The sequence below is a fragment of the Suillus paluster genome, assembly GCF_016628075.1.
Source record: "Suillus paluster strain FC165 chromosome Unknown EDB91scaffold_2, whole genome shotgun sequence".
NCBI lineage: Eukaryota > Fungi > Basidiomycota > Agaricomycetes > Boletales > Suillaceae > Suillus > Suillus paluster.
The window spans coordinates 562,914-590,172 of NW_024537562.1; the positions used below are offsets into that span (position 1 = coordinate 562,914).

General features: G+C 48.1%; 9 protein-coding genes and 2 non-coding genes across 11 annotated transcripts; 7 read left to right on the forward strand and 4 right to left on the reverse strand.

Annotated features, from left to right (window-relative positions):
- Positions 1-79: 79 nt before the first annotated feature.
- On the reverse strand, positions 80-2,124 carry EDB91DRAFT_260881 (glycoside hydrolase family 5 protein). Its single transcript, XM_041326635.1, has 7 exons — positions 1,558-2,124; positions 1,334-1,497; positions 1,112-1,279; positions 913-1,059; positions 777-851; positions 569-719; positions 80-507 (listed from the first exon to the last, which is right to left on the reverse strand). The coding sequence occupies exons 1-7, from the start codon at positions 1,690-1,692 to the stop codon at positions 91-93; spliced, it is 1,257 nt and encodes a 418-aa protein (XP_041183647.1). The 5' UTR covers positions 1,693-2,124; the 3' UTR covers positions 80-90.
- A 440-nt stretch (positions 2,125-2,564) lies between these two features.
- On the reverse strand, positions 2,565-4,134 carry EDB91DRAFT_1076986 (glycoside hydrolase family 5 protein; the record flags this gene model as incomplete). Its single annotated transcript, XM_041314907.1, has 7 exons — positions 2,565-2,978; positions 3,029-3,176; positions 3,245-3,304; positions 3,356-3,502; positions 3,563-3,730; positions 3,780-3,943; positions 3,994-4,134. The coding sequence occupies 7 exons, from the start codon at positions 4,132-4,134 to the stop codon at positions 2,565-2,567; spliced, it is 1,242 nt and encodes a 413-aa protein (XP_041183648.1).
- Positions 4,135-4,918: 784 nt separating this feature from the next.
- EDB91DRAFT_1342671 (nucleotide-diphospho-sugar transferase) lies at positions 4,919-6,516 on the forward strand (the record flags this gene model as incomplete). Its single annotated transcript, XM_041325758.1, has 3 exons — positions 4,919-5,579; positions 5,631-5,922; positions 5,991-6,516. Exons 1-3 carry the CDS (start codon positions 4,994-4,996, stop codon positions 6,514-6,516), a joined length of 1,404 nt encoding a protein of 467 aa, XP_041183649.1. The 5' UTR covers positions 4,919-4,993.
- A 203-nt stretch (positions 6,517-6,719) lies between these two features.
- EDB91DRAFT_1233743 (uncharacterized protein) lies at positions 6,720-8,801 on the reverse strand (the record flags this gene model as incomplete). Its single annotated transcript, XM_041321134.1, is given in 14 exon segments — positions 6,720-6,818; positions 6,874-6,957; positions 7,017-7,106; positions 7,126-7,189; positions 7,241-7,276; positions 7,326-7,372; positions 7,445-7,576; positions 7,608-7,886; positions 7,946-7,993; positions 8,045-8,062; positions 8,113-8,183; positions 8,235-8,307; positions 8,362-8,429; positions 8,480-8,801. 14 exon segments carry the CDS (start codon positions 8,799-8,801, stop codon positions 6,720-6,722), a joined length of 1,431 nt encoding a protein of 476 aa, XP_041183650.1.
- Positions 8,802-9,394: 593 nt separating this feature from the next.
- EDB91DRAFT_1214138 (uncharacterized protein) lies at positions 9,395-13,108 on the forward strand. Its single transcript, XM_041320790.1, has 11 exons — positions 9,395-9,537; positions 9,596-10,936; positions 10,989-11,073; positions 11,123-11,425; positions 11,474-11,750; positions 11,799-11,996; positions 12,045-12,149; positions 12,199-12,322; positions 12,371-12,549; positions 12,598-12,777; positions 12,832-13,108. Exons 1-11 carry the CDS (start codon positions 9,525-9,527, stop codon positions 12,937-12,939), a joined length of 2,913 nt encoding a protein of 970 aa, XP_041183651.1. The 5' UTR covers positions 9,395-9,524; the 3' UTR covers positions 12,940-13,108.
- Positions 13,109-13,158: 50 nt separating this feature from the next.
- On the forward strand, positions 13,159-13,239 carry EDB91DRAFT_t14. The gene has a single exon. It is a non-coding gene; the product is annotated as a tRNA-Glu (tRNA).
- Positions 13,240-13,541: 302 nt separating this feature from the next.
- On the forward strand, positions 13,542-13,633 carry EDB91DRAFT_t15. The gene has a single exon. It is a non-coding gene; the product is annotated as a tRNA-Trp (tRNA).
- Positions 13,634-16,396: 2,763 nt separating this feature from the next.
- Positions 16,397-17,546, forward strand: EDB91DRAFT_1042985 (uncharacterized protein; the record flags this gene model as incomplete). The annotated part of the gene is made up of 7 exons (XM_041313034.1): positions 16,397-16,457; positions 16,513-16,625; positions 16,685-16,840; positions 16,892-16,970; positions 17,025-17,135; positions 17,187-17,377; positions 17,430-17,546. The coding sequence occupies 7 exons, from the start codon at positions 16,397-16,399 to the stop codon at positions 17,544-17,546; spliced, it is 828 nt and encodes a 275-aa protein (XP_041183652.1).
- A 1,234-nt stretch (positions 17,547-18,780) lies between these two features.
- On the forward strand, positions 18,781-20,625 carry EDB91DRAFT_261630 (aspartic peptidase domain-containing protein). Its single transcript, XM_041326636.1, has 6 exons — positions 18,781-19,410; positions 19,464-19,592; positions 19,644-19,968; positions 20,018-20,154; positions 20,206-20,324; positions 20,381-20,625. Exons 1-6 carry the CDS (start codon positions 19,131-19,133, stop codon positions 20,615-20,617), a joined length of 1,227 nt encoding a protein of 408 aa, XP_041183653.1. The 5' UTR covers positions 18,781-19,130; the 3' UTR covers positions 20,618-20,625.
- Positions 20,626-20,646: 21 nt separating this feature from the next.
- EDB91DRAFT_1096210 (mitochondrial carrier domain-containing protein) lies at positions 20,647-22,618 on the reverse strand. Its single transcript, XM_041316987.1, has 12 exons — positions 22,360-22,618; positions 22,191-22,303; positions 22,131-22,142; positions 22,040-22,064; positions 21,880-21,990; positions 21,781-21,824; positions 21,468-21,728; positions 21,386-21,412; positions 21,196-21,328; positions 21,105-21,141; positions 20,958-21,052; positions 20,647-20,904 (listed from the first exon to the last, which is right to left on the reverse strand). The coding sequence occupies exons 1-11, from the start codon at positions 22,487-22,489 to the stop codon at positions 20,983-20,985; spliced, it is 963 nt and encodes a 320-aa protein (XP_041183654.1). The 5' UTR covers positions 22,490-22,618; the 3' UTR covers positions 20,647-20,904; positions 20,958-20,982.
- A 235-nt stretch (positions 22,619-22,853) lies between these two features.
- On the forward strand, positions 22,854-26,909 carry EDB91DRAFT_1242162 (PhoX domain-containing protein; the record flags this gene model as incomplete). Its single annotated transcript, XM_041322163.1, has 9 exons — positions 22,854-23,738; positions 23,786-23,808; positions 23,864-24,087; positions 24,142-24,269; positions 24,320-25,867; positions 25,916-26,424; positions 26,475-26,656; positions 26,710-26,825; positions 26,877-26,909. 9 exons carry the CDS (start codon positions 22,854-22,856, stop codon positions 26,907-26,909), a joined length of 3,648 nt encoding a protein of 1,215 aa, XP_041183655.1.
- Between the last annotated feature and the right edge of the window lie 350 nt (positions 26,910-27,259).

Sequence of the window (27,259 nt, forward strand, 5' to 3'; positions counted from 1 at the left end):
GGGTAATCATGCAAAACAATAACGAATACATAATGGTAATAATATACAAGGAAGGGGGAGATAGATAGGCTTCTATGTATTAAGATGTGTCTACCCGCAAATGGTGGGGTATAGGAGGTCAGTAGGAGACCAGGGTATCCAGCCGTTTTGTAATCCAGCTTGGTATGACCATTCGTCTGCACTCTCTGTCTTCCACGCCCACATCAACCACCCGTTTACTTTCTCATAAGAAATTACCTGCGCTTCCCAGAACTGACGAAGGAAAGTCTTGTAACTCGAGCTAAAAGTAGATGCGCTTCCGGTAAGCCCGCTGCAACTTCCGACATAAGTGGAACCGGGATAGGAACCATCGTATCGGGCTCCGGAGCCCCTGCCGTTGAGGTAGGTGGCGCAGTCGGTAATGGCGGGTGCCCATTCACCAACCATAAGCCAAAGGTCGAAACCAGGGAGAGAGGATTGAGTAGCACACGCAGTATTGATATGGCTCTGCCAAGACATTTGAACATCCTGCGAAAACATAGGAGCATGTCATTAGACTTGGAAGAGGTTCTCAATCACGGAGACATACCGCGTCGGAAAACACCTGGTAAATATGTGTATCCATCGCCACGCCCTGCCAGTTAGGTGTTGTCTCGAATCCGCTCCAATAACTCAAAGGCTGGAAAGCATCATGGAGTAGAACGACGATGTTGCTTTGTGTAGATGTGCCGTACGGATACCTGCGCGATACATTAGCGCTCTTCCATAAGTTGGCAATAATAATAAGTGCTTCCTACCTGATGTTTCCATAGGAATCGTAGTAGTATTGTTTCAGAGGTGTTAGAACGGTCGATCCATAATACCCGGCTGGCCTGTATAGAAGAAAAAAAGCACGTCACATTCGTTCCAGAATCCTTTCTTAGATGCACTCACTCGTTCAGAGGCGCAATGATAGGAACGACACTGGACTGACCAACAAACATGGAAACAATTTGTTTGATGATTGCATCTGTCCGGTCAATGTTCGTTTGATTCGACTGCCATGTAGGATATGAGATTCTGTGTCCAGAATTGTCGTACCTACAAATTTGCATGAGTTGTTAGGAGACACGGGGACACAATCAGTATGCACCCGTTTTGGCTTCCGGGAGCGCCGTGAAGATCGATGATCACCTTCAGTCCATATTGGCTGGCCCATTGTACGGCGTTCTGAAGATAAGGCAGTTGGCCCTGTATGTATGGCTCACCAGGGCCAACTTCAAAGGCCCAGTACCCGATAGGTATTCTCACATGGTTCAATCTGCAGCAAGCCGACGTGAGTCAACAATCATGGTGTGTACGCTTGCACATATACCCAGCAGCAGCGATATTCGAAAAATCGGTCTCTGTAATCCAGGTGTTCCAGTGGTTCTGTAGTACGCTTGTTGCTGTGGTGGGGTCATAGTATTCTCCAAGCGTCCATTCATCAACAATATTTGGATTTCCTGTGTTGTCGAATATGCTGGGGGTGATCCATGGCTACATTAATATAACTGTCAGTTAAGGAGTTTGACCATCGTCCACCATCATTGCACGTACCTCGAGTACGAGCCATCCTCCAAGGTTGACGCCTCGGACCTTCTCAGAACCATAGGGAAAACCAGGAGAAAATTGAGACAACGCAGAGTCAAACAGAGACAGCCCAATGAGGGCCGAAAGCAGATAACGGTGCATCAGAAACCTAGAGGATGTAAATCCATCGACCCAAGTCCGGCCGCATTTTATTGGCGTTTTGTGGGTGAACCATGAACTCCACGCAGAAAAGGCTGCAGATCAGCGAAAAGTGCTCTCACCCCTCCACACGTGTTCAGCACCATCATGGTATCATTAATGGTATGCACTCAGGCTGTTTTGCCACAGCTGCCGCCTCCCGGTGGTACCGATTTGGATCCTCAGGCCTCAGATCGGAGCACAGTGCGGAACACCTATGTAGGCCTACCTAGGCCTATCAGAAGCAAGTTATTATAATCGAATGGAGAACGTGTTCATGGGGACTGAGCCCCACGTGAAGGTGGAGGAGCTAAAACGTCGGCGGCCTAGGATAAGAAAGGCTACTGCCCTCCTGGGCGGCTTGATATGGTCGGGTCCTCCAGTTGCCAATTTGTCACATAGTAGAATCCGGAAGGAATGATTCTTGAGCTTTGCTTGAGCTTGTAATATAGCAATATAGTACCTCAAAGATGAGTACTGAGTCGAGATAACTGTCAATATGCATGGCGCCACGGAGGTACGCCACACCGCCGACCCGGGCCGTGATCTGTGCGCGTCAAGCGCGCGTGGTCATTTGACTGATACATAGTTACGAGAATATGCGCTGTCACTTCTGGATACCTGGGGTGTGGAGTTGTGTTCTAATTTGTTGAAGTTCAACGTTTATGGATGATAGAATATTACATACAAGTTGGGTATATGGGTATATAGAGTCTACCACGGTAAACAAGCCCAAGTCCAAGTCCAAGTCCAGCCTCGTATATATAGGCTGCTACTAAGCATCAGCCTGACTTCGTCGGTGGTTTTTGGCATTCGTGCTTCGAGGCTTCAATCTCTCAATCGCAGATGTTCGGGTACTCCAAATCAGTGGGGTCTTGCGGTATCCATCCATACTTCAACCCAGCCTGGTAACTCCAGTCATCTGCATTCTCAGCCTTCCAGGTCCATTGAATCCATCCATCACCTTTCTCGTAGGAGATGACCTGAGCTTCCCAGTACTGGCGCATGAAGGTCTTGTAATCTGAGCTGAATGACGTAGCGTTGCCCGATTTGCCTGTACAGCTGCCGACATAGGAGGAGCCTGACATGCTTCCATCATAGCGTGCTCCAGTGCCGCGACCATTCAACCATGTGGCGCAGTCCGTCGACGCGGGGGTCCATTCACCGACGATTACCCACAAGTCATAGCTGGCGAGGTTTGACCCTTGACTGCACGCCTCCTCGATGTGCTGGGAATAGTTGTAGGCGACCTGCTACTTACGTCGTTAATACATTGCGTCACGGAGGAAGGGGTGCATACCTCGTCTGAGAACATCTGGTAGATATGAGTGTCCATTGCGACGCCGTCGTATCCGTCGGTCATGAAGCCATCCCAGTAACTGCGAGATTGGAACGCATCATGAATGAGTTCAACAGTATTACTTTCCGTTGATGAACCGTAAGGGTATCTATAAGCTCCGGTTATTCTTGGCTAAAATTGAGATGAGGGTCAAGTCCTTGCCTGATGTTCCCGTACGAGTCATACCAATATTGTTTCACGACCTCGAGCACGTCATCACCGTCATATCCTGCAGGTCTATAACGCATTGACTTGGCGGAAAGTAAACCGGTAAAGAAGAGAACTTACTCATTCAATGGTCCAATGGTAGGCACTGTTTCGTACTCTGAGTCGACTATAGAAATAATCGTCTTGATAATTGAATCTGTCCTATCAACGTTGGTCTGGTTCGAATGCCATGTCGGATATGACATTCTTTGACCAGAATTATCATAACTGTGAGAGGAGACTTTAGCACAGAACATGATATCGAGATGATGTTACTATTGTATTCACCCGTTCTGGCTACCAGGGGCACCATGCAGGTCGATAACGAGCTTGAGGCCATAGTTCGACGCCCAGGTAATGGCACTCTTCATATAGTCTAGTTGGCCAGTTATGTATGGCTCTCCTGCACCAACTTCAAATGCCCAGTAACCGATTGGGAGACGGACATGGTTCAAGCTGTATAATACTTGAGAGGGATTTCGGTGAGCAATGATTTAAACTATACCCTGCTGCTGCAATGGCTTCAAAGTCAGATTCAGTAATCCAAGAATTCCAATGATCTTGTAAAACCGCCTTCGCGGTGTCGTAGTCCTGGTACTCGCCGAAGGTCCACTCATCGACGATATTATTATTGCCAGTATTTTCGAAAATACTTGGGGTGATCCAAGGCTAGATCCAAATGAAAAGAGGGCATCAGAAGCGACGATTAGATTCCTTACCTCCAGGACAAGCCAGCCGCCAAGACTAACACCTCGTACTTTTTCAGAACCGTAGCTAAAGCCGGGCTGGAAGGATAGCACAGGTGGAATTGCAGAGACCCCGAGCACAGCAAGATTGACGAGGCGATTGAGTAGGGGCATGTTGGCCTTGCAAGTGCTACTTGGGTGAGGGGAATAAAGTGGGGTACTACATGAGGCCCGTCTTTATATGAGGAATTACTTGCACTAGTGGATCAATTACCATCGTAGATTCGCTTGTGATCCGAATTTAAATCGGCTGCCTTCGAGGAAGATCGACGGAAATGGGTGAGTCTTGAAAATTTGAAAATTATTTCATTGATGCGCATCAACATAACGCGTTCAAACGACTCGTTGAACACACGCTAAGTAGAGGATGCAATTCAAGTCTGAAATCAGTAGTGTTTATAGTTTCGCTGATTGCGAGAACGTACTTATGCATCTCGTAACTGTTACAAATGCCTGTAATGACCTGCTAGAAGTTCAGACTTCTTTCGAACACGTGCAGCCAACGTTGATGCATTGACGTGCGATTGCCACCGCATCGATCAAAACGTCGTATCAGTTGACCTCAGTTGACCTGCTGAAACGACGTTGAAGCGGATAAAGAATGGAAATGCTGTCATCAATCTACCTTGTCAACTATTGGCTTCGTTCTAATTCTGTGCTAGACTTATGTAAGTAAACATAGGCGCCCGTGATCTTACATCGTCATATGAGAGGTCGAAACGCCAAAGAGTGAATCAGGTATTAGCTGCGGCCATCGTTGGACTTAGGGGAAGGCACGAGGGTTTAGAAGGGGCTATGTCGCCACTGGGGCTGTGGGCGTCACGATGAAAGGCAGTTGCGCCGTTCGCGACGGCTAGTACCGGAAATTCCTACTCATCCGCAATAAATAGAAAGTCTTCCAAGCTCTGCCACATCCTTCTCTTCATTCATCTTCAGAATCATTCCAAAAAGTTCATACTTTACTAAAGTCAGAATGCTCGTTGATAATATCCGCGACAGATACCAGGCTGCTGGTCACGATCACCTCCTCACTTTCTGGTCAACCCTTCCAGACTCAGAGCGCGAATCCCTCTCCCACCAACTCGAAAACCTTGACATCGACCGCGTGAACAGGATATACAAGAAGGCTATCGCTTCTGAGAAGGAAGCCGCCGACCCCGAGCCTATTGAACCCCTTCCCGTTGGGGCGTGTGAATCTGTAGTCAATGATCCTGCGAACGAGAAGAGATGGTGTAGCGAGGGCCTCGAGGCCATCGCACGTGGGGAGGTGGGTGTACTCCTCATGGCGGGCGGTCAAGGTACCCGTCTGGGCAGTTCAGCGCCCAAGGGTTGCTACGACATCGGCTTGCCTTCACACAAAAGCCTCTTCCAATACCAGGCTGAGCGTATCGCTCGCCTTCAAGTTGTTGCCGAAAAAGAATGCAACAAATCTGCAGGTTCAGTCGTCATTCCGTGGTATGTCATGACCAGCGGCCCAACGCGTCGCGAAACCGAGGCATACTTCGCGAAGAACAACTTCTTTGGGCTGAGTTCAAAGAACGTCGTTTTCTTCGAACAAGGTGACTATTTTGGTTCCTTGTAGCACTATTTATATTGATCCACGTCTTCAGGCACTCTCCCTTGCTTGACTGCAGAGGGCAAAATCATGCTCGAGAGCACATCACGTGTTGCAGTCGCCCCTGACGGCAATGGCGGGCTATATGCCGCTACCCGCGCACCTCTATCCAAGTCTAACAGTTCAACGGTTCTTTCTGACTTGACTGATCGAGGAGTCCTTTACGTTCATGCCTATTGCGTCGACAACTGCCTTGTCAAAGTCGCTGACCCAGTCTTCCTCGGCTACTGCATATCCAAGCAAGCTGACTGTGCTGCCAAAGTAGTCCCGAAGACCTCGCCCTCAGAGTCAGTTGGTGTTGTCGCCCGCAGAGGAGACAAGTTCAGTGTTCGTCGAGTACTCGGAAATCTCCAAGGAACAAGCCGAACTTCGTAACTCCAAGACTGGAGAGCTCGCTTTCAACGCCGCCAACATCGCCAACCACTTCTACACGACGAGCTATCTCAAATCCTGTTGAATCATTCGAAGATGACCTTGCATTCCACATCGCTCGCAAGAAGATTCCCACAATTGATCTGGAGACTGGAAAAGCAGTCAAGCCGACCAAGCCTAACGGCATGAAGCTCGAGCTGTTTGTGTTTGACGTCTTCCCCTTCACGAAGCGCTTTGCGGTGCTGGAAGTTGCACGTAATGAAGAGTTCAGTCCGCTCAAAAACGCGCCTGGAACTGGTGCAGATGACCCAGAGACTAGCCGCCGCGACCTGCTTTCGCAGCACAAGCGGTTCCTGGAGAGGGCTGGTGCCCAGGTTAAGGACGGTGTGGAGATTGAACTCTCGCCACGCGTCAGCTACGCTGGCGAGGGCCTGGAGTTTGTGAAGGGCAAGACCTTCACCAAGTCAGGTTACGTTGAAAATCCCGAGGAGCTCGACGCTCTTCTCTAGTCGCTGTAGCATATCTTCATGCACCTCTATCGAGTTTGGATGCCGTGGACTTTTTGTACGACTACTCTTCTGATATATCGGACATCCTCTTTCGGTTTTTTAATCAATACGCCTTACTTGTACACCCGATCATTTGATACCAGTATTGATTCGCTCCCCCTAGAAATCGAAAACGAGCTGAACAACAATAAACATAATGACGTTCAACCTCCTACAGGACCGTCATCTGCAAGTTTGGCTCCCCGCTTTTCCAACTCTTCTCGAAGAGAAGCGAATAAGCGTTGTGTCCGCTCGGCATTTGGCTGTATCAGTACGTCAAATCGAAGACGCACTGCTGCATGGCATAGATGCACACACCTCCTTGCAGCAGGTAATGAGCTTATCGATCAACATTGTTTGACCGTTCTGCGCATCTTCTAGCTCCTTTCGGATATGCTGATTCTGGGTTGTTACGAAAAGCTGAGGGGATATGCTGTAGACAGGAATGGAATTTCAATTACCTCGTCGTCCACTCTATCGGCACGGGTTTTCTCCCCCTCAGCCAGTTGCTTCTGCTCGGCTGCTCGAGCGCGAGATAGGAGAACTTCTAGCTCTTTTCGAACGGATGACGCATTCAAAATGTCGTTCGCGAAGCTCGTATTGTCGGAGAACTTCCTTCAGTCGTTCTCGTACGCTACAGACATAGCTTAGTGGACAGACATTCTCAATTAACGGAGGCACGTACACGCCATCGAATATGTCTTCCAATGATCGTCGGGCGCTAATCACACAGGGTTAGTTGAGTGAATCAAGCGAATATGGGAACGCACTCTTGCGGATCATCCGTCCAATTCTTCCTGAGCCGCTGACGACGAGACTCTGGCAAGTTCATCCTATATGGTATGAGCATTGCCATCAGCTTTCAATACCATTCATGTCCACCACTCACCCAGTCATCCAGCCCGGGTCCTTCGGTAAGGTCCATGAGCTCTACCGCAAGAATCTCATCTCCGTCTTCTACACCCTGCTCTTCTGGAGTCTGATCCGCATCTATTGTCCGTCCGTTATGGGAGAAGATGAACTGCATAGGAGGATGACGCAGTGGACCCAACGGTGTGCGTGCTGGCGGCTTCTGACTTGGCAGTGCCATTCATCTGCTTCCCGCTCACCGGTGTTTTTCCATCCTCCTTCTTCCCACCCGTCGCCTCCATTCTGTCCGTCCACGCATTGAACAGTCGGGAGAACTTGGTCTTGCGCGAGATTTTGAAGAAGAGCTCGGCTCGATATCGGCAGACGACCTTCACGACAATGTCAGGCATCTCGCGGTATTTGACGTCTTGCGTTTTGGCCTTGTCGACTCGTTTTGCCATGTCCGATTTCATCTGCATGATCTGAAGGGCAGCATTGGGTACACTATGTGCAAGCTACCGGCTGAGAAAGTGACGCGTACCTCTTCTTGTGCTTCTTCTATGCATTGTGCTAGACGTTTACTGTCCTCCTAGGCCGCTGTAAGCATAGTGGATGAACCTCGTTGCGCAGTAATGCGTACCCGTAGTCTCTTGTTGTCCTGTACAGAAGTCAGTTAAGAGAGTAAAATTAGGTTGGAAAAGTACTGACCTTTTGGAGCTCGCGCGCCAAATTCTCCATTTTAACTTTAGTCTGGTTAGCTTTCGTCAGTTGACCCTTTGCTATATGAATACAATGAGTATTGAATAACGGAGCGTGCCAATCGCCCGTACCGGCATCCTTGTCCTTGACCAATTTCTGTTTTTCCTTTGCATGGTCGCGTTCTAATCGTTTGAGTTCTGCGAACTGCGGTTCCGGGATTCAGAAATGTATATATCGGACGTGCAAATGATAACGCACAAGTTCGATGTACTTGGCATGAACCGCATTTTCCTCCATTCCCTTCACCGACTTTACAGCCTCCTCAGCTAATAGAGGCATGAGTGGTGTATGAATTGGAGAGTTAGCACACACGCACCAAATATCTTCTCCTCTTCTTCCTCTAGCACCTCCTCCTCTTCGAGAGCTGCGATCCTGCTCTTGAGAGACTCGTACATAGTAGCAGGATCGACAGGAACATCGTTCTTCTTCTTTCCTTTCTGATTGTGCGAGTAGGTTCCATTAACGACGGTGTTATTTGAATGGGGTGGTACTGTTCGATTTGGAGTGGGTGGATTCGGATGATTAGGAAGAAGAGGAGGCGCGACGGCAGGGGCAGAAGGAGCGAGACCAGTTGGAGGGGGTTTTGCTGGCCGCGAACCTATTGCATTCTGACTGGGAAGGATATTTGTACCGTTCATAGGTATTTGATCCCCAGACGTCGTGCTGGTGGACCTGCGCGGTCGGCGAGGGATACAAGGTATGAAGAAGTTTAGGAAAGTAATGTTTTGAGAACGTGGAGGTCAGTGTAAGACTTTTATTTGCTCGGACTGGGTAATTGCAGCAATTTTTCAAAGACGGAAGAGACAGAACGTCATGGACTCGGCGCTCAGAAGGCTGGTGTTAGTACTACTACTAGTAGTACTAGTTAGTAGTGGCTGATCTATTTACCAAGCCTTTACTATCACAGCGCTCTTTATACATTTAGCAGAAAAGTTCATGTGCTAGACTCGAGCCGAGGCCAATCGTAATGAAACATATGTTATTACAAGTTCCATGTAAACTAACGGAATATGATTCTAGGCCTGCATGACGAGAAAAAAACACAGCGAAACCATTATCCGGTATTAGAATTACATCGGATCGCAAGATTTGAACTGCAGTAGTGCCAGCGAGTCTGGACACCAAGTTAATCGTGAAGGCTTCCTTCTGGCCGATGTCAGCCTAGTCACCAAGAGGAACGGCTTCAACAACATTCCGCTTCGGCTGATGTAACCACACTACACGTGATCAAAGACGCGTCGCGTCCATAGATAGCATTTACATCATTGTCCCACAATTGCAGCATCCTTCCAACGATCCGTTTTATAAAACTCCCTTCAGTCTTGACCATAATACAGAAGAGCTTATAACTGTAATAAAGCATGGACTCTCCAGGTGAGACATTTCAAGACCTTTCTTCCAGCCTTGACATCCGTCAACGTCAACTTCACAGATTCTTCTCCAGCCAGGAAGAAGATGAGAATGTCATCTCCGACCTATGATGAACAAGTCGATGACATGAGTCAAGAAGATATAAGCGCTTTTGATGCCATCGAGGCACGCCTTTCTCAGCCAGCTCATCGACTTCACAAAGCACCCCTACCCCACTCCAGGCTCAGCTCGAATGGCTTTTATGAGAGTTTGGATGGAGACCGTAGCACTTCGTCCGATCAGGACCTCCTTTCCTCCCAAGATATACCTGTTCAAGGCGACGACAATCCGTTTACTTCGACAAGTGACCCATTTGCTGATTCCGATACCTCAAAACCAGTCGTATATGCATCTTTTACCAAAGCATCTGCCATTCTCGCACCAGTAGGCTTCAAGTCTGCATCATATTTGCCTACCGAGAATGTAGATGGAGCACACCGATCACCTTCGCCCGAGGCACCTCCAGAAGTTGATTACTCTTCATGGTTTACTTCGGTTCCACCTGCCTCTTTTGTTGACTTTCAATCTGCTGCATCTCGGCTTGAAAAAGCCAAAGAGAATATTTTCGACCCCAGTGCCAGCCAGAGTACAAGTATGGGTTTTACGTCAGTCGGGAAAGGGAATCTTATCGTGCCATCAACCGCTGCATTGCGCAAGGCCGAGGAAAAGATGAAGGTGTGGCATGATGAAGTCGGTGACACGAATTCCTCCCAGCATTCTGGAGGTTTTGCGCCCGCTTCTTCGGCACAACCGACCTCGCCTCGGCGCACCGTGCTCGGAGCAATGCACAATTCTTTTTCGCCTCAAGTACCAGATACGCCAACTCCTGCGATGGCTACCCGCAAGTCATTTGAAGCTGACGCACGATCGCCGCTTGGCCCACCGACGCTTGGTGTCAGCGACTTGAAGGGAAAGCAAAAACCATTCAAATCCCCGTTGATCGCCTCCGCACCGTCACGACAGCCTCCCGCGGGGACAGCCAGTTCTGCATATGTCAACTCTCCCCTCAACCCTAATCGTCAGGGATTTGCGTCTGCCTTTTCTCAGACATCTTCATCTACTTCTGACATACCAGCAACGCCTGTCCGTATATCAGCAATACCCAAACCACCCGGAAATTCATTTCGACCCCTGGGTCTGACGCCGCGAAATTTACGTGGTGGTTTGGTCAAGTCCAAATTCGTGACGCCGTTCAAACCAGGCATCAAGCCTCCAGAATTAAGCAGTGCCGCATCAGCTACGCCGTCGTTTGCTGCTCCAAGTCCCAGCTTACAGCGACCTCTATATCCACCGTCAGCAACCCAATCTCCTAGGCCAGTAAAGAAAGCTCCTGAAAAAGGTACAGGCAAAGTGTTCAACCTTGGTAGGTGTTTCGTCGCAGTGATCCGACTGTCAGTTTATCACCCTTGTTACAGTCCCTCCGGCAGGAAGGATGTCACTTTCTACTTCTGGTCTTACACCCCAGGCACACACCACCCAAGAACTTCAGGATCAGGGAATGTGAGTCAGTCTATTCCCCGCAATGCTAATCGCTAATTCATATCCGTAGAAATGTCACAGAGCTATCCCAGATAACACTAGCTACCGCTCTCTTTTACTCATTTTATACTCCGTCTGTTACGCCGACTGAAGGTTCCCACCCCTCCGATGCGAAGCCTCTCGGACCTGCCGCCGCTCTTGAAGAACTCCATGCAAGAGGATGCTCGTTGGCTACGCAGGAATGGATTAACAACCATTGGCCGCTTATCCTCTGGAAGCTCGCTGGAATGGTCGCACTTGAACCAGAAGCAGAGTCCAATCCCGATCGCAAACGGTGGTGCTGGCCTGAAGTGATTCGCCAGCTGCTGTACAGGTTCGCATTCCGCCTACCCTTTTCTTCCGCGACTGATCATCGACATAGATACGAACGAGACCTGAACGGGTCATCACGACCACCACTACGGCTAATTACTACAAGAGATGCGCCTGCTGCATCTCCAATGGTGCTCTGTGTGTCAAATGTGACTTGGTCGCCAGCTGGAGAAAGTGATGATGGGTTTCCCATTCCATCCCATCCCGAGTTGGAGGTGACAGACGGATGGTATAGACTGCGCGCGAGAGTCGATCAGCCGCTTGCGAGAGCGATCCGTAAGGGTCATATCAAGATTGGGAGGAAAATTGCTGTCGCTGGAGCAAGGGTAACTGGAATCACTTTATACCGTGGCATTGACTGAATTTTCGTACAGCTCTCTGCAGAGCGCAAAGATGGACAGGAAGTCCTCGAGGCATATGAATCTAATGTCCTGGTGCTAGCAGGCAACTCGTCCCATATGGCTCCCTGGCACGCAAAGCTTGGCTTCCAGCGAAGTCTGTTCATTGCGACATTCAATAGCCTCACGCCGGACGGTGGAAACGTAGCCGTTGCGGCCATCGAAATTATTAAGGTAGTGCTGAGCATGTAACAGCTAGGTATAGCTGACTCTCGCTTACAGTTCCATCCTGTCGCATATATCGAGTTTATTGAAGACGAAAACGGGAGGCGGGTAGAGGGTCCTCGCAGTGCCAAGGATGAAAATGTCTTAAGCGAACAGTGGAGGGTAAGATGACAAGCTCTTCACTAAGTCTGGTGCTCACGTTATATGTCAGAGGAAGCGCGAAGTCGCTGCATCAACGCTCTGGTCAGATATTGAAAGACGAGCATCGTTGATGACAGGGTATGCAGAGAAGCTTGAACAACGTGTGGGTTCCGACTTTAATGTCAAAAATGAAGGTAAGAATGCTACATCCAAAATTGTATGGTGCTCACGGCCTGTTGCAGAAATGCCGGACCACCTTGACGACCTATACGAATCCTTGGAGGAGAGTGACGCTTATCAAGCCCAGATGATACTTGCACGGCTCAGCCGTATTGAAGCAGGCAGCCTTGCCGCGCACATCAGAGAGAAGCTTCTCCAGGATCGTGAAGCTATCGCAGGGGACATCGAGCGAGAATTGCAGGTAAGTTTGACACATGCATCAAGTTTTTTTCCACTGACTGTCCCACAGAGCAAATGTCCCGCTCGGGAAGTACGGAATTTCCGTGTTCTCATAGTGAAGGATGCATATACACAAACACGAGGCGGCAACGATGGTCGCAAGGCCCAGTTAACCGTCTGGGATGTACTCAACTTGTTAATTGCTGAAGGATCTAAAGCAGGGGAGTTTAAAGTGGGTCAGAAGTTCCTAGTGAGTGGCGTGTTTTTCGAAGGAGTAGGAGTCTCACCTCACAATTCGCGCCAGGTCACAAACTTGATGCCCAAGCAAATATCTGCCTGGATGGATCGCGGTCCTGGATCTGAGGTGTACCTTTCCACCACAAAAAATACTAGGTGGAAAAAGTTGCCATGACTGCACGATTGTGGAGGGTAGTGTGAAAGCGAGGCTTGTTAGTAGGTGCAGCATGTGGTAGATTGGAGTGTAATGATATTATGTGCCTAAGGGTAGCTTCGTAAGTGACCTCCCTTTCGTCGGCAGGAACCAAGTACAACATTGAACAGTCCGATCTGCTCAATGTTCGATGTGCTGACATTAAACAACCTCGTAACACTGGACACACGACTCCGTCACTCGGATATGGTGTAAAGGTAACATATCCGCCTCTCATCGCAGGGCGCGCGGTTGCTCGGGGTTCGATTCCCCGTATCCGAATCATTTTTTCTCGATGACTGTCCAATCCCGTTATTGAGAAACAACTTGCTTCAGTTGATTGTTTTTTTGGTCTCTCTTAGGATTGTCGCTTATGAATTAACGTCGTGCCAGCAGCATTTGAACTTTTGCACTACTTACCTGAATTTAGGTAATATATAGTCCCCTACGAGGGTAAACACCATTGCGTCCTTCGACACTCACGACTTGCCGTCGAATGGTACATATGTACGTCGCTGGGAGCACAATAGGATGCATCTTAAGCTAAACCGATCTTATAAACCGCATGTAGTGAGGTATTTCAAGAACCCGTGGCGCAGTGGTAGCGCGTATGATTCCAGCTGAACATCGAGTCGCGGTATCCATAAGGTCATCCGTTCAATCCGGGTCGGGTTCACTTTTTTGTCGACATTACATGTTCATGGCAAATCTGCCGTGGGCTGTCGATTTTTGGTCCAGCACTCGTTACAGAATTATTATTTGAGGGCATGAAACCTAAGCTGATTATCTGTACGTATGTCCTAAGGATTCGGACCTAGGGCCAGGCCTATTGGTATGTCAAGGCTCAGAGCAGTCGGGGACCGTCCCGTGATCTTCGCTAATAATCCAATCACTATTCGCAATTTCGCACGGAATCGTGACAGTAAGCTTGCTCATCCGCATGCACTAAATGCTTTAGAACGCTACAGCATCACAGCTATTTTCATATCGATAGACCAGAATCTGGAAAACTCATTTAGCCGCTTTTGTTTGTTGTTGGAGCGACACCAAACAGAGGCGCGCACGCTAGCTACTCTTATGAATCTTTAACGTAACTTGGGGCTTGTGTGGCACTGCGGGGCAGTGACGAGACCCTGGAATCGTACCGCACGCACTGACCTGCGGCCAGCCGCACATGGTGCACCGTGGTTATTACCAACTGCAGGTGACCAGCCCTCGCCGTGAAAAACACTGTAATGTTGTCAAAGGTAAGTTTTGCTCATCATCAAATGGGCTCCACTTAGTTTCTGCAACCTTGGCATTCTAGCGAGATCGTCGTCTCTTCGTCTCCATCGAAAACAATGGTTTTTGGATCATCTGACAATGTTGATCCATTGCGCAAATATATTTTACATACATGCTTGTGAGTCAATCCATGCCTATGTAGTGTTCGTTCGATGGCAAGAGACGCCTCAATATCCCTCACCTCCCGTAGAGCACTTTGTAGTTCAGATAGAAATATGTTAGGAGTGCGCCCGACACATGAAATAAGGTACTGTCACGGTTAGGTATTAAATTCAAAAATACTTTGTGCCTTCCCTTACTGCAACGTCCTGTGCTGTAAGTAGACGAGGACGACCAATTTCCAGAGGTTTTCGAACGACAGAGCCTGTGAGTTGTGAGAGCCGAAGAACTTGATTGACTGTTCGATGGCTATATCCTGTCACTTGCACGATGGCCTTCGATGTCATGCCATGTGTGGACATAACAACCCACTGCTGCTTCGCAGCATCTGGTATATGTCGCCGGTTTCTGTGCATGATGATGATGGTCGGCAGTCGTTGTACTAATATTCCACAAGCAAGTTATAAAAGTAGCTAGCGTGCGCGCCTCTGTTTGGTGTCGCTCCAACAACAAACAAAAGCGGCTAAATGAGTTTTCCAAATTCTGGTCTATCGATATGAAAATAGCTGCAAGATGCAACTTGTGTCGACTCGGAGTCATGTCACCGCCGTGGCGGTTGTGCCGCTCGTCTCGCATAATCCCTCGTGATCAGCGCTCAGCGCTCAGCACTAGTGATCACAGCCCAATTGATGCTTGAAGTATGCAGCGTGTACTTTTACTAAGTCTCTTCTGTCCAAATTATATAGAATGACGAGAGTCGCATGTACTATCACTCCTGGGGTTCTGCAACATTTTCAATAAATCTTTTGTAACTCCTCAACCACATCATATTTTCTTCTACGGATTTGCACCATTATAGATTCGTAGCTGCTCTATATAAATCTGATTTTAAGGATTTTAAGGATTTTGTGGTGGAGTGTCGGATGAAGGCCGAGAAAATTCAGGGTCTGACTGGTATTCTGCAAAACATGGTCACGTCGTGTCACACATCGGCACAGTAGTAGCGGCACCGTCAACTTTCACTTAGAGGAGATTGAATTTCTTACACACTCTCCTATCTGCTGTCACGCTTTCATACATGTCGTCAATCCTCTGTCTATAGCATCTTAAAACAAGAGAATGGCCTCTATCGAAATTGTGTTCTGACACCCTGACGAGGTGTTTGATATGCTCCGGGTGTAACTTTTTGAATATCTCTCTAGGATCTATGGGATCTGGATCATTTATGATTATACAAGGTTGCAAATCACCACTATCCTGTCTCTCGCAGCTGCAACACTCAAGAAAATTTTATTCTACTTGGACAGTACATCATCTCTAAGTAGCCTACATACACATGAATTTTTTCGAGGTGATTCAAGCAGCGCATTGAGGTGTTTTGAACATTTTGCATATTACATGCCAGTTGCAGATTCCCAGGAGTGATAGTAGGCTAGTTCCATCACAGCACCAACTGCAGAGCATTGCTCCGGTTGGTTGGATTGAATTTGTTGGGTTGGGATATTCTTCCGATTAGCAGGCGAGTTATTACAGAAGTTTTTTTAAAAACGAGTGCTCAATTTACAGTAACAGTCCTGCTACGCTGCTGAGATAAGTATCAGACGAATACAGATAAGTAGTCAATATCAATGCCCGATTCATGCATACATACCACGGCTCCTACTTGCCTCACGGATCAGCAGCGTGTTAAACGAGACAGTGCTTCGGTGGTTGTTCATCTTAGCTTGACGCCACAATACTAACATGGACTAGTACCTATCAAATGCTTACGAACAACACAAGAGTGAACCAGACAACGCTGGGAATGGCTGGACAACGCATCTGAGATTGTGGGTAGTATATATTACGGCACTGATAAGATTCTTTGTATGCATTGCAGCACAGGTGCTGATAATGACTCCCCCCTGCGGACCTAACACAGCTTCTTATCACGAAGCATTTATGTTTTTCATCTTGTTCACAAGGCGTCTGCCTATGCTCGACCCTCTCAGGAACCTCATTGGTTGTCTCTCCCATCTGAATCTCGCTCAGCTGGTCCAGTGATACGATCGTAATCATGGGCATACCATTGGACAAAGCTGAGTTCTTAGCTTTATTTCTCGGAACTTTTTTCTATGGTGCGTTATCGGTCGGTGGAAAGGTCATGGTGTTGAATTTCCACATTTCAAACAGGCGTGTTCCTCACTTTGTACTGGTTCATGCTATTCGTCATACTCAAGAAATCCGGCATTCAACGTCAAATTCTTCTCCCAGTGGCAACCTTATTGCTCTGCATTTCAACGGCCGTAAGTCGCTGAGTACAATAAAACCTCTCGAGGGAATAGCTCAACGTGATCACCTTTAGCATCTAATCATCGATTTTGTTCGAGCGTTAGAGGCATTCGTATTCAAGGTGGATGCTCTTGGTGCAGATGCCTACTATTCCGACCTTACTTCACCGTTGTATATCGCATCAACGGCACTTTGCGTCACGCAAACTATTCTCGCCGATGGCGTAGTTGTGAGTCTCTCCACTCGACATGATCGATTTCCCTTCTGAGTAGCGCTGTAGGTTTGGCGATGTTATATGCTCTACAACAAAAGCCTCTTGGTTGCCATTCCTGGCTGTATTGTACTCTTAGCCAATGGGGGTGAGTATCTCGAAAGGTACAATTCAACCCAGTCTTATCCCAAGATTTTTGCAGCCACTGGATGCTACGTTATTTGGTCCCTAAGTCGTCCGCTGTCCCCCGTTGCTTCTGTTTGTATTGTTATATTCGATTCATTGACCCTATTTAACAGTGTTACCAGTACCAGTATGTCTATTTCCCCTGATCTGCAGGCTCCCAATGACCAGATCAATGCAGTTTTGATTTCGTGGCGCATCTATCGCACTCGCCGTTTCCTGCCAGAGGGCCTTGCTGCTTTTTTACCCGTTCTCGTCGTTGTCGTTGAGAGCGGCACTTTATATGCCACGAGTATGCTTATGCTCCTTCTAACATTCTTGATCGGATCCAACGGCCAATACGTCATGCTGGCCGTTATCACTCCTATTGTGGTGGGTTTACTTGGCTTAGACCCGAGCCATTAACCATAGGACTTGTATTCAGGGGATCACATTCTGCCTCATCATTCTGCAAGTGCACTTCCACGTGGGTGGCAATCCCCCGACCGAACAACGCACCGAAGCAAGGGGCATCACCAGCCTCATTATGCAAGAGACCTAGGCTTCAGCATGGAACCGATGACTGTGCACATCACCAAGGAGACGGCAATCGCCAAATCTGATATGATCGTTGATAGACGGAAAGAACTTCAGAAGTTCAAAGAACAGCCAACCAGTCCCAGGGATTCACCGATTGTAGGTAGGTCTGTCTTCTGATTTCCGGTACATAGATACTCTGAATGACAACTTGGCATGGGAGTATGGATGGTGGTCAGTTCATGGGTAGTCTAGTTCCTTCGATGTCCTTGACAGTGCAGAATGGATTTCTTATATTGTACGAATCAATTCAAATCGACATCCCCATGTGACTGTGACTTCTTAACATGATTCGACATTCCGACATTTGGGCTCGTGGCCTGTGACACACCAAAAAATTTCGACGTGTTGGATAACAATACAGTGCTCCTCAGTGTGTCGTGTCAGATACTAGCGCGCAAATCAGGTGTAAAATCGACCTACAGCCCACGGAAGCAAAAGAAATCCAAATTTCTGTTGTGATATTATATGATATTTCGACACCACCCAATGTTATGCGTGACAACTGCCTGTTTTCGACACCGACACCACCGCCTGTGACACGTGACAGTCGAATTGAATCGATTCTTATAATATATCTCAATACTGCGCTTGCCTAATCTTGTGAAACGAATACTTATCGACGTACAACGATCTGCCAGCACTATGGACCCAGGACTTCCCTTTCCCACTGAAGGTCACGCTTCTCACGGACAAGCTCCCCCTACGGTGCATCTTGCTGGCATAACGTATCTCCAACACTTCGGGACCATGATAGTAAGGTAAGTCTGACTGTCTTAACTTGAGTGATTTTGGAACTCCGAGTTGAGGTGCTACAGGTGGCCATGCATCATAGCGAGGCCCTGTTGATTCCAGGTGGGAGACTGGTGGAAGGACTGACTAGCTATGTAGTCATGTCGACCCGACAAACCGCCAGCACAAGTTTCCTACTACTTACATCATATTATGATACGGTATGTATCTATTATGTTCACGAGCTACTAAAAAATTCTTTTACCATTTTATAAAATTTCGTGCTTCTGAAAATGGCGAACACCTTGGTTAATAGCACATCAGCGTTACAACGCAGTGTGACTATATTTCAAGGGCTGACTACGGGAGACTAAGGACAGCCGCCCTCCTCAGTAACGCTTGTCTCATGAACCTGGCACTGACCTACTCCCTCCTACTCCAAGATGGAAACTGACATTAACGCGAGGTATTTACTCGTTCACGCGATCCATATGCAGTTCCATATGTCCTCGTGGATGCACTATAACTTCCTGTTTCTCGGGGTCAAAACCAAATTACTTGTCCAGATATATGAATTGAGATCAGGAGGTTGAATCCCCAACGGATCGATTCGGATCGCGATTATCTTGTCATCGTTTCGTCCAGATGAAGGGGCGCGTCCTGGTACGTCATATACTTGGATAAACATTGAGAGAATGACATAGAAGTATGCTCACATTTTGGCATTGTGCCCTATGCATTCACGTTCGCAAGCACATATATAATTAGGCCATCGAATTTGGTATTATTCTCACCTTCGAGCACCAGTCAATCAATTATGTTCCCGGTTGCATCTTTGTTGGCTACTCTCCTCCTGGCTTTGTCCATCGCGGGATCACCCGTTGAAATTCGCAACTCACCCATCACCATTCCCATAGTCAGGAGGCTAAACACCTCCGATGGTCCTATCAACCTCTTGCAGTGTGATAAAGCTCGCGTGGCCGCCGTCAAGGACGGCTCCGCCAGCACGCTCAATCGCCGTGCTGGTAGTATTCCTGTCATCAATGAGGTTCTCACCTACGTCGCACAAGTTGGCGTTGGCAGCCCTGCCACAACCTGTAAGTTTAATGTAGGAAAAAACACGTGCTGCTGCTAATGGACCGTTGTACAGACAACTTGGCTGTCGACACTGGTAGCTCGAACACTTGGGTTGGTGCCCTCACGCCGTACGCAAAGACCGCCACCAGCATAAATACTGGTCAGCCTGTGACGGTCGACTACGGTTCTGAATACTTCTTTGGTATGACATGCAAAGTTATCATAAGTTGAAAATATCAACGATCATTTATAGGAACTGAGTACACCGATACTGTCACTCTCGGTAGTGGGCTCACCATCACCGCACAATCAATAGGTGTTGCCTATGAGATAAACGGCTTCACTACCGTTGACGGCATCCTTGGCATCGGACCTCTCGGCTTGACAGCGGGTACCTTGACAAATGCACTGACGACGACGATCCCGACTGTCACTCAGAACCTGAACAGCCAGGGCCATATTTCTCAGATCGTCGTTGGTGTCTCATTCCAGCCCACCACGTCCGAGAAGGTCACCAATGGTGAGCTCACCTTTGGCGGAACTGACGCCACCAAGTACACCGACTCCATTGCATATACGTAAGTCGTGTAGCTTTGAGATCAATCCGGACCAATCGTTTCGTTTCAGTCCTCTCACCACCAAATCTCCTTCATCCGGGTACTGGGGTATCGACTGTAGCATCACGTACGGCTCCACGACGCTCTTCTCTGCGACTGCTGCTGGTATCGTCGATACTGGTACCTCACTCATTTACATAGCCACTGGTGCGTGTCTCGAGTACACCGAGCAATCTTGATCTAATCAGTGTTCGATAGACGCCTTCAACAAGTACAAGTCTGCAACCGGCGCCACTGTGGATTTATCTGTTGGTCTTCTCACCCTCACCCTTACTCAATATGGTGCCCTTAATGACTTGAATTTCCATATTGGCAATGTGCGTCTTTCCTCTTTTACGCGTTAGTGCTCTTGCACACCTTCTTTTGATTACAGACAGCCTACTCTTTCACTCGCAATGCTCAGATTTGGCCTCGTTCACTCAATACTTATATTCATGGTAACAGCAACTCCATCTACCTCGTTGTTTGGGACCTTGGCTTGCCCAGTGGCCAAGGTTACGACTTTATCCTCGGCATGACTTTCCTTGAGCGCTTCTACTCCGTGTTCGATACCACCAACTCCCGTATCGGTTTTGCTACAACCCCATACACTTATACTTTCACTAACTAACCTAGAATTGTGTTTTCATGTATTGGATGTTTGAACATGAGAAATGAAATATTTTTCACAACCTCTGCATGTCGACTGCAGCAACAGTTCATTCAAGACGGTAAAACTGAGGAAGAATATCACACAAACTTCTCGACCTACACGTTTGGAGTCCTTGGATGTTCCCCCTGCTCCGCATGAGTCGCCCGAATTTTGTGACCGGCACTTTGCTTCAATCATGTTTTGTTTTGAACAGGTACCGTAGTACCACGAGTCTTCTAACCATAATTCACATTGTATCCGCACGCCTGGCTACCATATGGCGGGCTCAGTCACCTGTAGGTTTTAACTTAGTACGAACCATTCATAAAAGTATCAGGTTGAGGTCATGATCTACGATTACGGATGTCCTTGTACAGGCTCAATATGATGTCGTTCATAGTGAGGGTAATAATGCTACGAATTGCAATCAGAAGAATGCACACCGTGCAAGCGGAAAATAACTCACGTATGGGGCGCAACACGAAGAAACTGTGCAGTTGAACCTAAAACGCGCGTTTTAAATAAAGGTTTGTCGCAGTATACGTGCTGCTACATACCCTTGTACCAGCCGAACACGCCTTCGGTTCTGAAAGTCTTCCAGAGACAGTCGATGGGATTCTTATACAGTGTTCCTACTAAACGACCATCGGGTGTGCGTGTTGTTGGTTGGTTGTACACTCGGGTAAGGGCCTGGACATGAGGTATAGATGAATCAAGATTCCCACGACAAGCAGGAAGTAGACTAACCGTGTCAGCAGGCTGCATGACAATGCACTACGAGGGTGTCAGACCACAATTTGTTGGCTACTTGAATTAAGAAAAAACACACCACGCAAACTCCGGACACTGAGGAACTAGCGAGGTAAGTCAATACGCTGTTTGAAGGAAGTAATCCATGCGAGCCAAGTTGGTTTTTAGTCCAATTGTATGTAGGAAGCTGGACCGAAGATCCCATAGCTGTTCGCAGAATGGCTGCATCCATACCACGTATTAGACCCCAAAATTTTTCTGTCTTAAAAATAGTGATCAATGCGTCAAACGAGCTCTTGTAGTAATGTTGTGCGCCAACTGGCAATACAGGAGAGTATGCCTGACAAAACTGACATCAATAGATTGAATAATACGAGGCATGTCACACATACCTGCATTCGTGCTTTTATCAGGAAGAGCGGGTTGCCAAGCGAAGCTATTGCAGGCGAATGAGAAAATAGTACATACTCGCGTCGTGACTTGATGCATACCTCCTATTAGGCCACTTGCGGCACCAGCTACAACAGAAGTCCATGGTATTTGGTCGGTGCTAGATCTACCTATTGTGCGGTTGATAGTTCGTCGGAATGGCTCGTAGAAACCTGTAGAGAAAGTTTGAATAGCAGCTCCAGGGCGGAATAAATCACGTACCCAGACGTGATCCATTCAAAAGTGTCTTTAAGGTAACAACATTAATATTGATATGTAACATCCTTGAAGCTTGAAGCTTATGATATCTAACCTGGTAAACGTACTAGAAGGCTATCAAACAGAGCAGAAAATAAGTATAGTGATTACACACCGCTGGTCCGAGTCCTCTTTGCAAGCCCCGAATGCCCTCGTTTCTCCAAGTCTTTGCCAGAACATCCAACGCGTCCTTATATATTTTCTTTTTTCCATCTTTGACCAGCTCACCTGCCCGCGTGCTTGTCAATAAATCATGTTTCATTGCTCACGCCATTGCAACATACCTTGGAGTTGCAAACGTGTCTTGGCTACTTCTGCAGGATTGCTGACAGTGACGGCTATGCATGCTGCCAGTCCGCCGCAAAGAAAACTCTCGAGCGTAGAGAGAGGTGGTGGTGTAGTAGAAGAAGACATACCCGAGTGCCAGCCCTTAAGTGCAGCTAGAGTTGTTACTGGAAAAAATTACTAGCAATTGCTTTTGTGCATGTAGCCCTTAGACTAAGAGCCGACGGTTATGTACAATCAGGATGCTTCTTCAAACACGCTTCTCACAACTTGTTCGTACACAAGACTTACACTGAGGTTTTAATTCTGCAAGTCGAGAGACTCGACAGCGTTCATCAAGGAGATCATTGAAAAGAAGTGACGCTGGATATGGCAAGCGTTGCTCAACAAGTACTCTGAGCCAACGGTCGGTTACCCCAATGGTATCTGGATGATGTACATGACTCTGACAACTATATTCTAGCCAAGAGCGATGTATCGACTTCGCCATGACATGCACTCACTTATAAGCGCCAGGTCTGCTTTGGCTGTCGCCTTTCTCGCCATTGTATTTCCTGTCGTCGCTCGTGCGTTCTCGTCTCCAATATACCTCATCCTCCTTTCTCCTTTGGTCATACTTTTCGTGGCGCTCTCGTGTTTCATCGCCAACATTCTTGTTGGAGTTGCCTTGGACAACCAGCCAACCCATAGGAACGCGCTTACATATGCAGCTAGGCCCCTTGCCTTCTCAACTCCCGCAGCATGGCAGGCTGTCCTTACTCGTTCTAACTGGTCTCAGAAAACTCCCCAATCATTGTCACCGTTGTGCCCTGACCTGCCTGTTGTGTCGTCTACCCTCAACGACCTCATGATTTTCGTCGTACGCGACTTCGTGCTCACCTGGTACAAAGACATATCATCATCCCCTTCCTTTCCTACGGCAGTTTCTTCGGTGCTTCACGATTCACTTGAGCGGTTTCTGCAGACAACCGCAACCATTGACCTTTCTGCTCTCCTAGTAAAACGAATTTTACCCAAAGTCACTGCGCACATCGAGCAGTTTCGTCAATCAGAGGTCACGCTTCGCGGTGCAGCTCTGGAACGCCGCCTTACGCAATCCGAGGAGTTGGATATGTTGTTAGCAAGCAGATACGCAGGCAGGGGCGGCAAACTGCATCCTGCAGTGGAGAATCTGTCTTCCACATTTACGAAACAGAACGAAGAAATACACCTCAGGACAATTGCGGATCGGTTACTCTCGCATATTCTTCCAGAACAAGAAGCTCACAGTAAGGCTACGAGAATAGTTGTCAGAGAAATCTTGGCATGTGCAGTGCTTTATCCGATCATGGATATGGTCAGCGATCCTGATTTCTGGAATCGGATGATTGAGCAAGTGGTATGTCCATAAGTTAAGCATGAGTGCAGTCATTAACCTTGAGATAGGCAGGTGCCGCAATACACCAGCAGTAAGTCGTCAAAGTGCTCAGACCTTTTGTTACACTTTTAATGGCGCATGTACAGGAAACTCATCTCTCAAGTAAGAAATGTCTTGGAAGCACAATCGCCCCGCCGGCACAGCCGTGTTCCTTCGACAATTTCACCTGGAGACACCATCACGATTAGAACTGACATGCGACAATTTGAGTCGTTCCTCCGGAGTATCAATCGCTGTTCGTCACTTCTGGATGCTCGTCGCCTGAAGAATGATATCATGGGAGAAATTCGGAGGACGAGGTTACTTCTTGGTTAGTTTATTTTAAATAAAAGGTTTACTCGTTTTATGTTAACGGTGCCCACAGCTAATCACGAAAAGGAGGATTGGATCAGTGGCGAGAAGACTGAAGACGTAGTGGCTTTCCTTGACAGACTTTATACTGCCAAGCGGACTGTCGAACAACGCATAGTAGTTCTGGGTGGCGAAGATTCAGTAAGCTGCTTTATGTGATTCGTAACTTGTGCTCATACCGAGAATCATAGAAATCTGCTGCCTCGCCAGAGTCTGGTTTGCGGACGCAAGTCGCTCTACGCGACGTCTTGAGCAACCCCACATCACTCTCTTACCTCATGGAGTTTATGGATCGCCGGCACCGCTCGCTCCTGGTCCAGTTTTGGCTAACAGTGGAAAGCTTCAAAAATCCATTGGAGTCAATAGACTCAAGCTCATCTGGGGATGATGATGAACCCCTACAGGGTTCTTCAAGCTCCTCAACACTCAACGAGGACATTTCAATGACTCATGATCTGTACTTCTCTGTCACCCCACCCCATCCTGCCTTATCATCCATCTCCAAGAAGTACATCGATAACATACGCTCCTACGCACAAAGTGAGATTATCCCGGGGCCTTTGGAGGATAAGAAAGTCCGTCGTAGCGTCATGTTGGCGCAGAGGCAGGTTCAACAGGCGATGGAACAAGACTTCGAGGACCTTCAGAGATCCGAGCTATGGTTCCGAATAGTGGAGGATATCAATCGGGCTAGTACTAAATCGCTGGAACCCCCTGCAGGTCGTACCTCGGTACGTTCGATGTCACCTCCGCCACTGCCAGTGTCACGTCCTCTTGGTATTGGATCTGTCCATATCTTCCGCTCCGAATCTTCTCCTTCCCTAAGCTCTGCAGTTCAGCGCGCAGAAAACTCACGGCCGGTCCCACCCGCTACCTCACGAACCAACATTGATGTGCTCATGTCCCCGGTTTCGGATACATCATCAGACACATCGAGAGCACCTCTCTTCGATGATCCAGAAGATGCACAGAGCGCAGACGAAGCAGAGAGGATGAAGGCCATCCAGGCTGCGCTCACGGATATCATTGCCACCGAGCAACTTCCCCACAGTCTCCTCCCTCGAAGCCAGGATAGAGGCGGGAATCTCCACCTCAGCACAGCTTCACTCGGAAACAAGAAGGGTATCTTTGGCGATGAGGAGGACGATATGATTGACGAAGAAGATGACGACAGGGCTGAAGGTTCCGTGGATACGGAACAAGGAACATTTCAGCTAGCTGGACCTGGAGATCTCCAGCTCTCATACGAGATTGCACGCCTTGGTGAAAAGATTGCCAAATTGGAGGCTCACGATGCCATGCTTGACACACTTATAAAGAAAGCAGAGCTAACAGGCGACACCCAAGAACTGCGTTTACTTCAGAGATCCAAGTCATCCATGACCCGCGAACTTCGAGAGTTGCGTTTCCAGAAAACCCAATATGAACAGCAAGAATCTGCAAACCGTCTCATCTCCCATCGAACGAAGGTTTCTATCGTTAGCTCGACAGTGGGAGAAGAGGAGGGAAAATCCGTGGTGCGGTACCTCATTGAGGTTCAGCAACTGGCATCTGACGGAACGTTTGCCTCTGGGTGGGTCGTTGCAAGGAGATACAACGAGTTTCTGAGGATGCATAACAAACTGCGCGATCGGTACGCGCTTGTCAAGGGTCTCGACTTTCCAGGCAAGCGTCTTGTTACTTCGCTATCCGGCAGTTTCGTAGACACAAGGAGACAATCCCTCGAGAAATATATGCAGGTGAAGAACTCGCCAGAGCTTGTTTCCTTCGCATACTCACAATAGCAGAATCTGATCGCCATACCTGTCGTCTGCGAAAGCAATGATCTTCGCGCCTTTCTCTCCCGCGACTCGCCTTTTATTGCGTCCGAAGTCCAAGAGGACGTCCGCAAAGGAATGGCCGGCTTTTCAGGGAAAAACCTTGTTCGATCAGTTTATCGCTCAGTCGCAGAGAGCATTGATGACATGTTCTTTGGCCCGTCAATGTTGGATGTTATGATCCAAAGGCTTACCCGACAAGCCGCAGAATTTGCTGGCATAGTCGGATCTGCGGTTCACGACGAGGACCTCGTTGCTCAAGCCCTGAAAGCCTTTGGGAAGTCTACGTCAGAGGACACGTTCATGCACATGTCTAGTGACCTTCGTCCTTTGGAAGGAGAAACTAGCACGTCGACATTCTCTGCTCCTATATGCGACCTTGTCCTTGCTATCTTTGAGCTCAACAAGAAGAACAACTGGCTCCGGCGGCAGGCAATTGTGATCATCCTCCAGCAAGTACTGGGTGGCACCATTGAACGGTGAGTCTTTTTCCCGGCCTAGTCTTTGCGCGCCCCTCAGATGATTCCAGGCAAATTCGACAGAGCATCAAGTCGTTGTTTGAAGAAAGTCGCATCATGCCTGTTTTAACGTTGTTCAAAGACTCCCTTTGGCCGGGTGGTAAGCTGAAACCGTCTGGTCAACCACGGTCAACGGAGGAAATAATGCGTAGTCGAGATGAAGCAAACCGCAAGCTCTCCGCTTTAGTGCCAGGTTTGCTGGAGTTCTCTCCCCTACAAATATGGAGCTGATACCGCGACCTGCAGACCTTGCTGCAAACATGATAGGGCGGTCTAACGCCCGGAGAGGAGCACGCCGAATATTTGCTGTCCTGCAAAACCGACGCTTAAACCAGCACATTGCTTACACCATCATGGATGAGGTACGTATTCGTTGAACTGCGGGCCCTGGCATTGCTCACGAACCTGTCCAGGTTGTCGCTGCCATATTTCCTGAGCCCCAATGAGATGGAGAGTTGACACTCATAGTTTTGTTTGATATTAGTTATGTGGTAGTGACTACTTGGTCACTTGTTATCACTGTTGTACCCCGTACCTTGTTGTAGCGTCAGTCAATCCAACACGGAAAGGCTAGTTTGGTCGTTCCATCTCGCTAGTTTGGCCTGTTTCATCAGCAACTGTTGTATCTTCTTCCTCTAGCTCGGTAGTATCATATGATTCTAGTGTCTGAGGCGTTGATGAATCTCCTTCGTTGGCTTCCTTCTTCCGTCGTTTTGATTGTCGATGAGATGACACTTTAGATGCATTTGGGTCGTCATATCTGAAAAACAATCGGTAATCGTTCGTTTGCGAGTCG

Coding starts and splice junctions, on each gene's coding strand:
- EDB91DRAFT_260881 (XM_041326635.1), bottom strand. CDS start 1,692: ATGCACCGTTATCTGCTTTCGGCCCTCATTGGGCTGTCTCTGTTTGAC. Junction 1,498..1,557: donor GAGGATGGCTCGTACTCGAG/GTACGTGCAATG, acceptor ATATTAATGTAG/CCATGGATCACCCCCAGCAT. Junction 720..776: donor GATTCCTATGGAAACATCAG/GTAGGAAGCACT, acceptor TGTATCGCGCAG/GTATCCGTACGGCACATCTA.
- EDB91DRAFT_1214138 (XM_041320790.1), top strand. Junction 11,751..11,798: donor TTGCTGTCGCTGGAGCAAGG/GTAACTGGAATC, acceptor ATTTTCGTACAG/CTCTCTGCAGAGCGCAAAGA. Junction 12,778..12,831: donor AAGTGGGTCAGAAGTTCCTA/GTGAGTGGCGTG, acceptor AATTCGCGCCAG/GTCACAAACTTGATGCCCAA.
- EDB91DRAFT_261630 (XM_041326636.1), top strand. CDS start 19,131: ATGTTCCCGGTTGCATCTTTGTTGGCTACTCTCCTCCTGGCTTTGTCC. Junction 19,411..19,463: donor TGGCAGCCCTGCCACAACCT/GTAAGTTTAATG, acceptor ACCGTTGTACAG/ACAACTTGGCTGTCGACACT. Junction 19,593..19,643: donor CGGTTCTGAATACTTCTTTG/GTATGACATGCA, acceptor GATCATTTATAG/GAACTGAGTACACCGATACT.
- EDB91DRAFT_1096210 (XM_041316987.1), bottom strand. CDS start 22,489: ATGTCTTCTTCTACTACACCACCACCTCTCTCTACGCTCGAGAGTTTT. Junction 22,304..22,359: donor GACACGTTTGCAACTCCAAG/GTATGTTGCAAT, acceptor GCACGCGGGCAG/GTGAGCTGGTCAAAGATGGA. Junction 21,413..21,467: donor CAGTGTCCGGAGTTTGCGTG/GTGTGTTTTTTC, acceptor ACACCCTCGTAG/TGCATTGTCATGCAGCCTGC.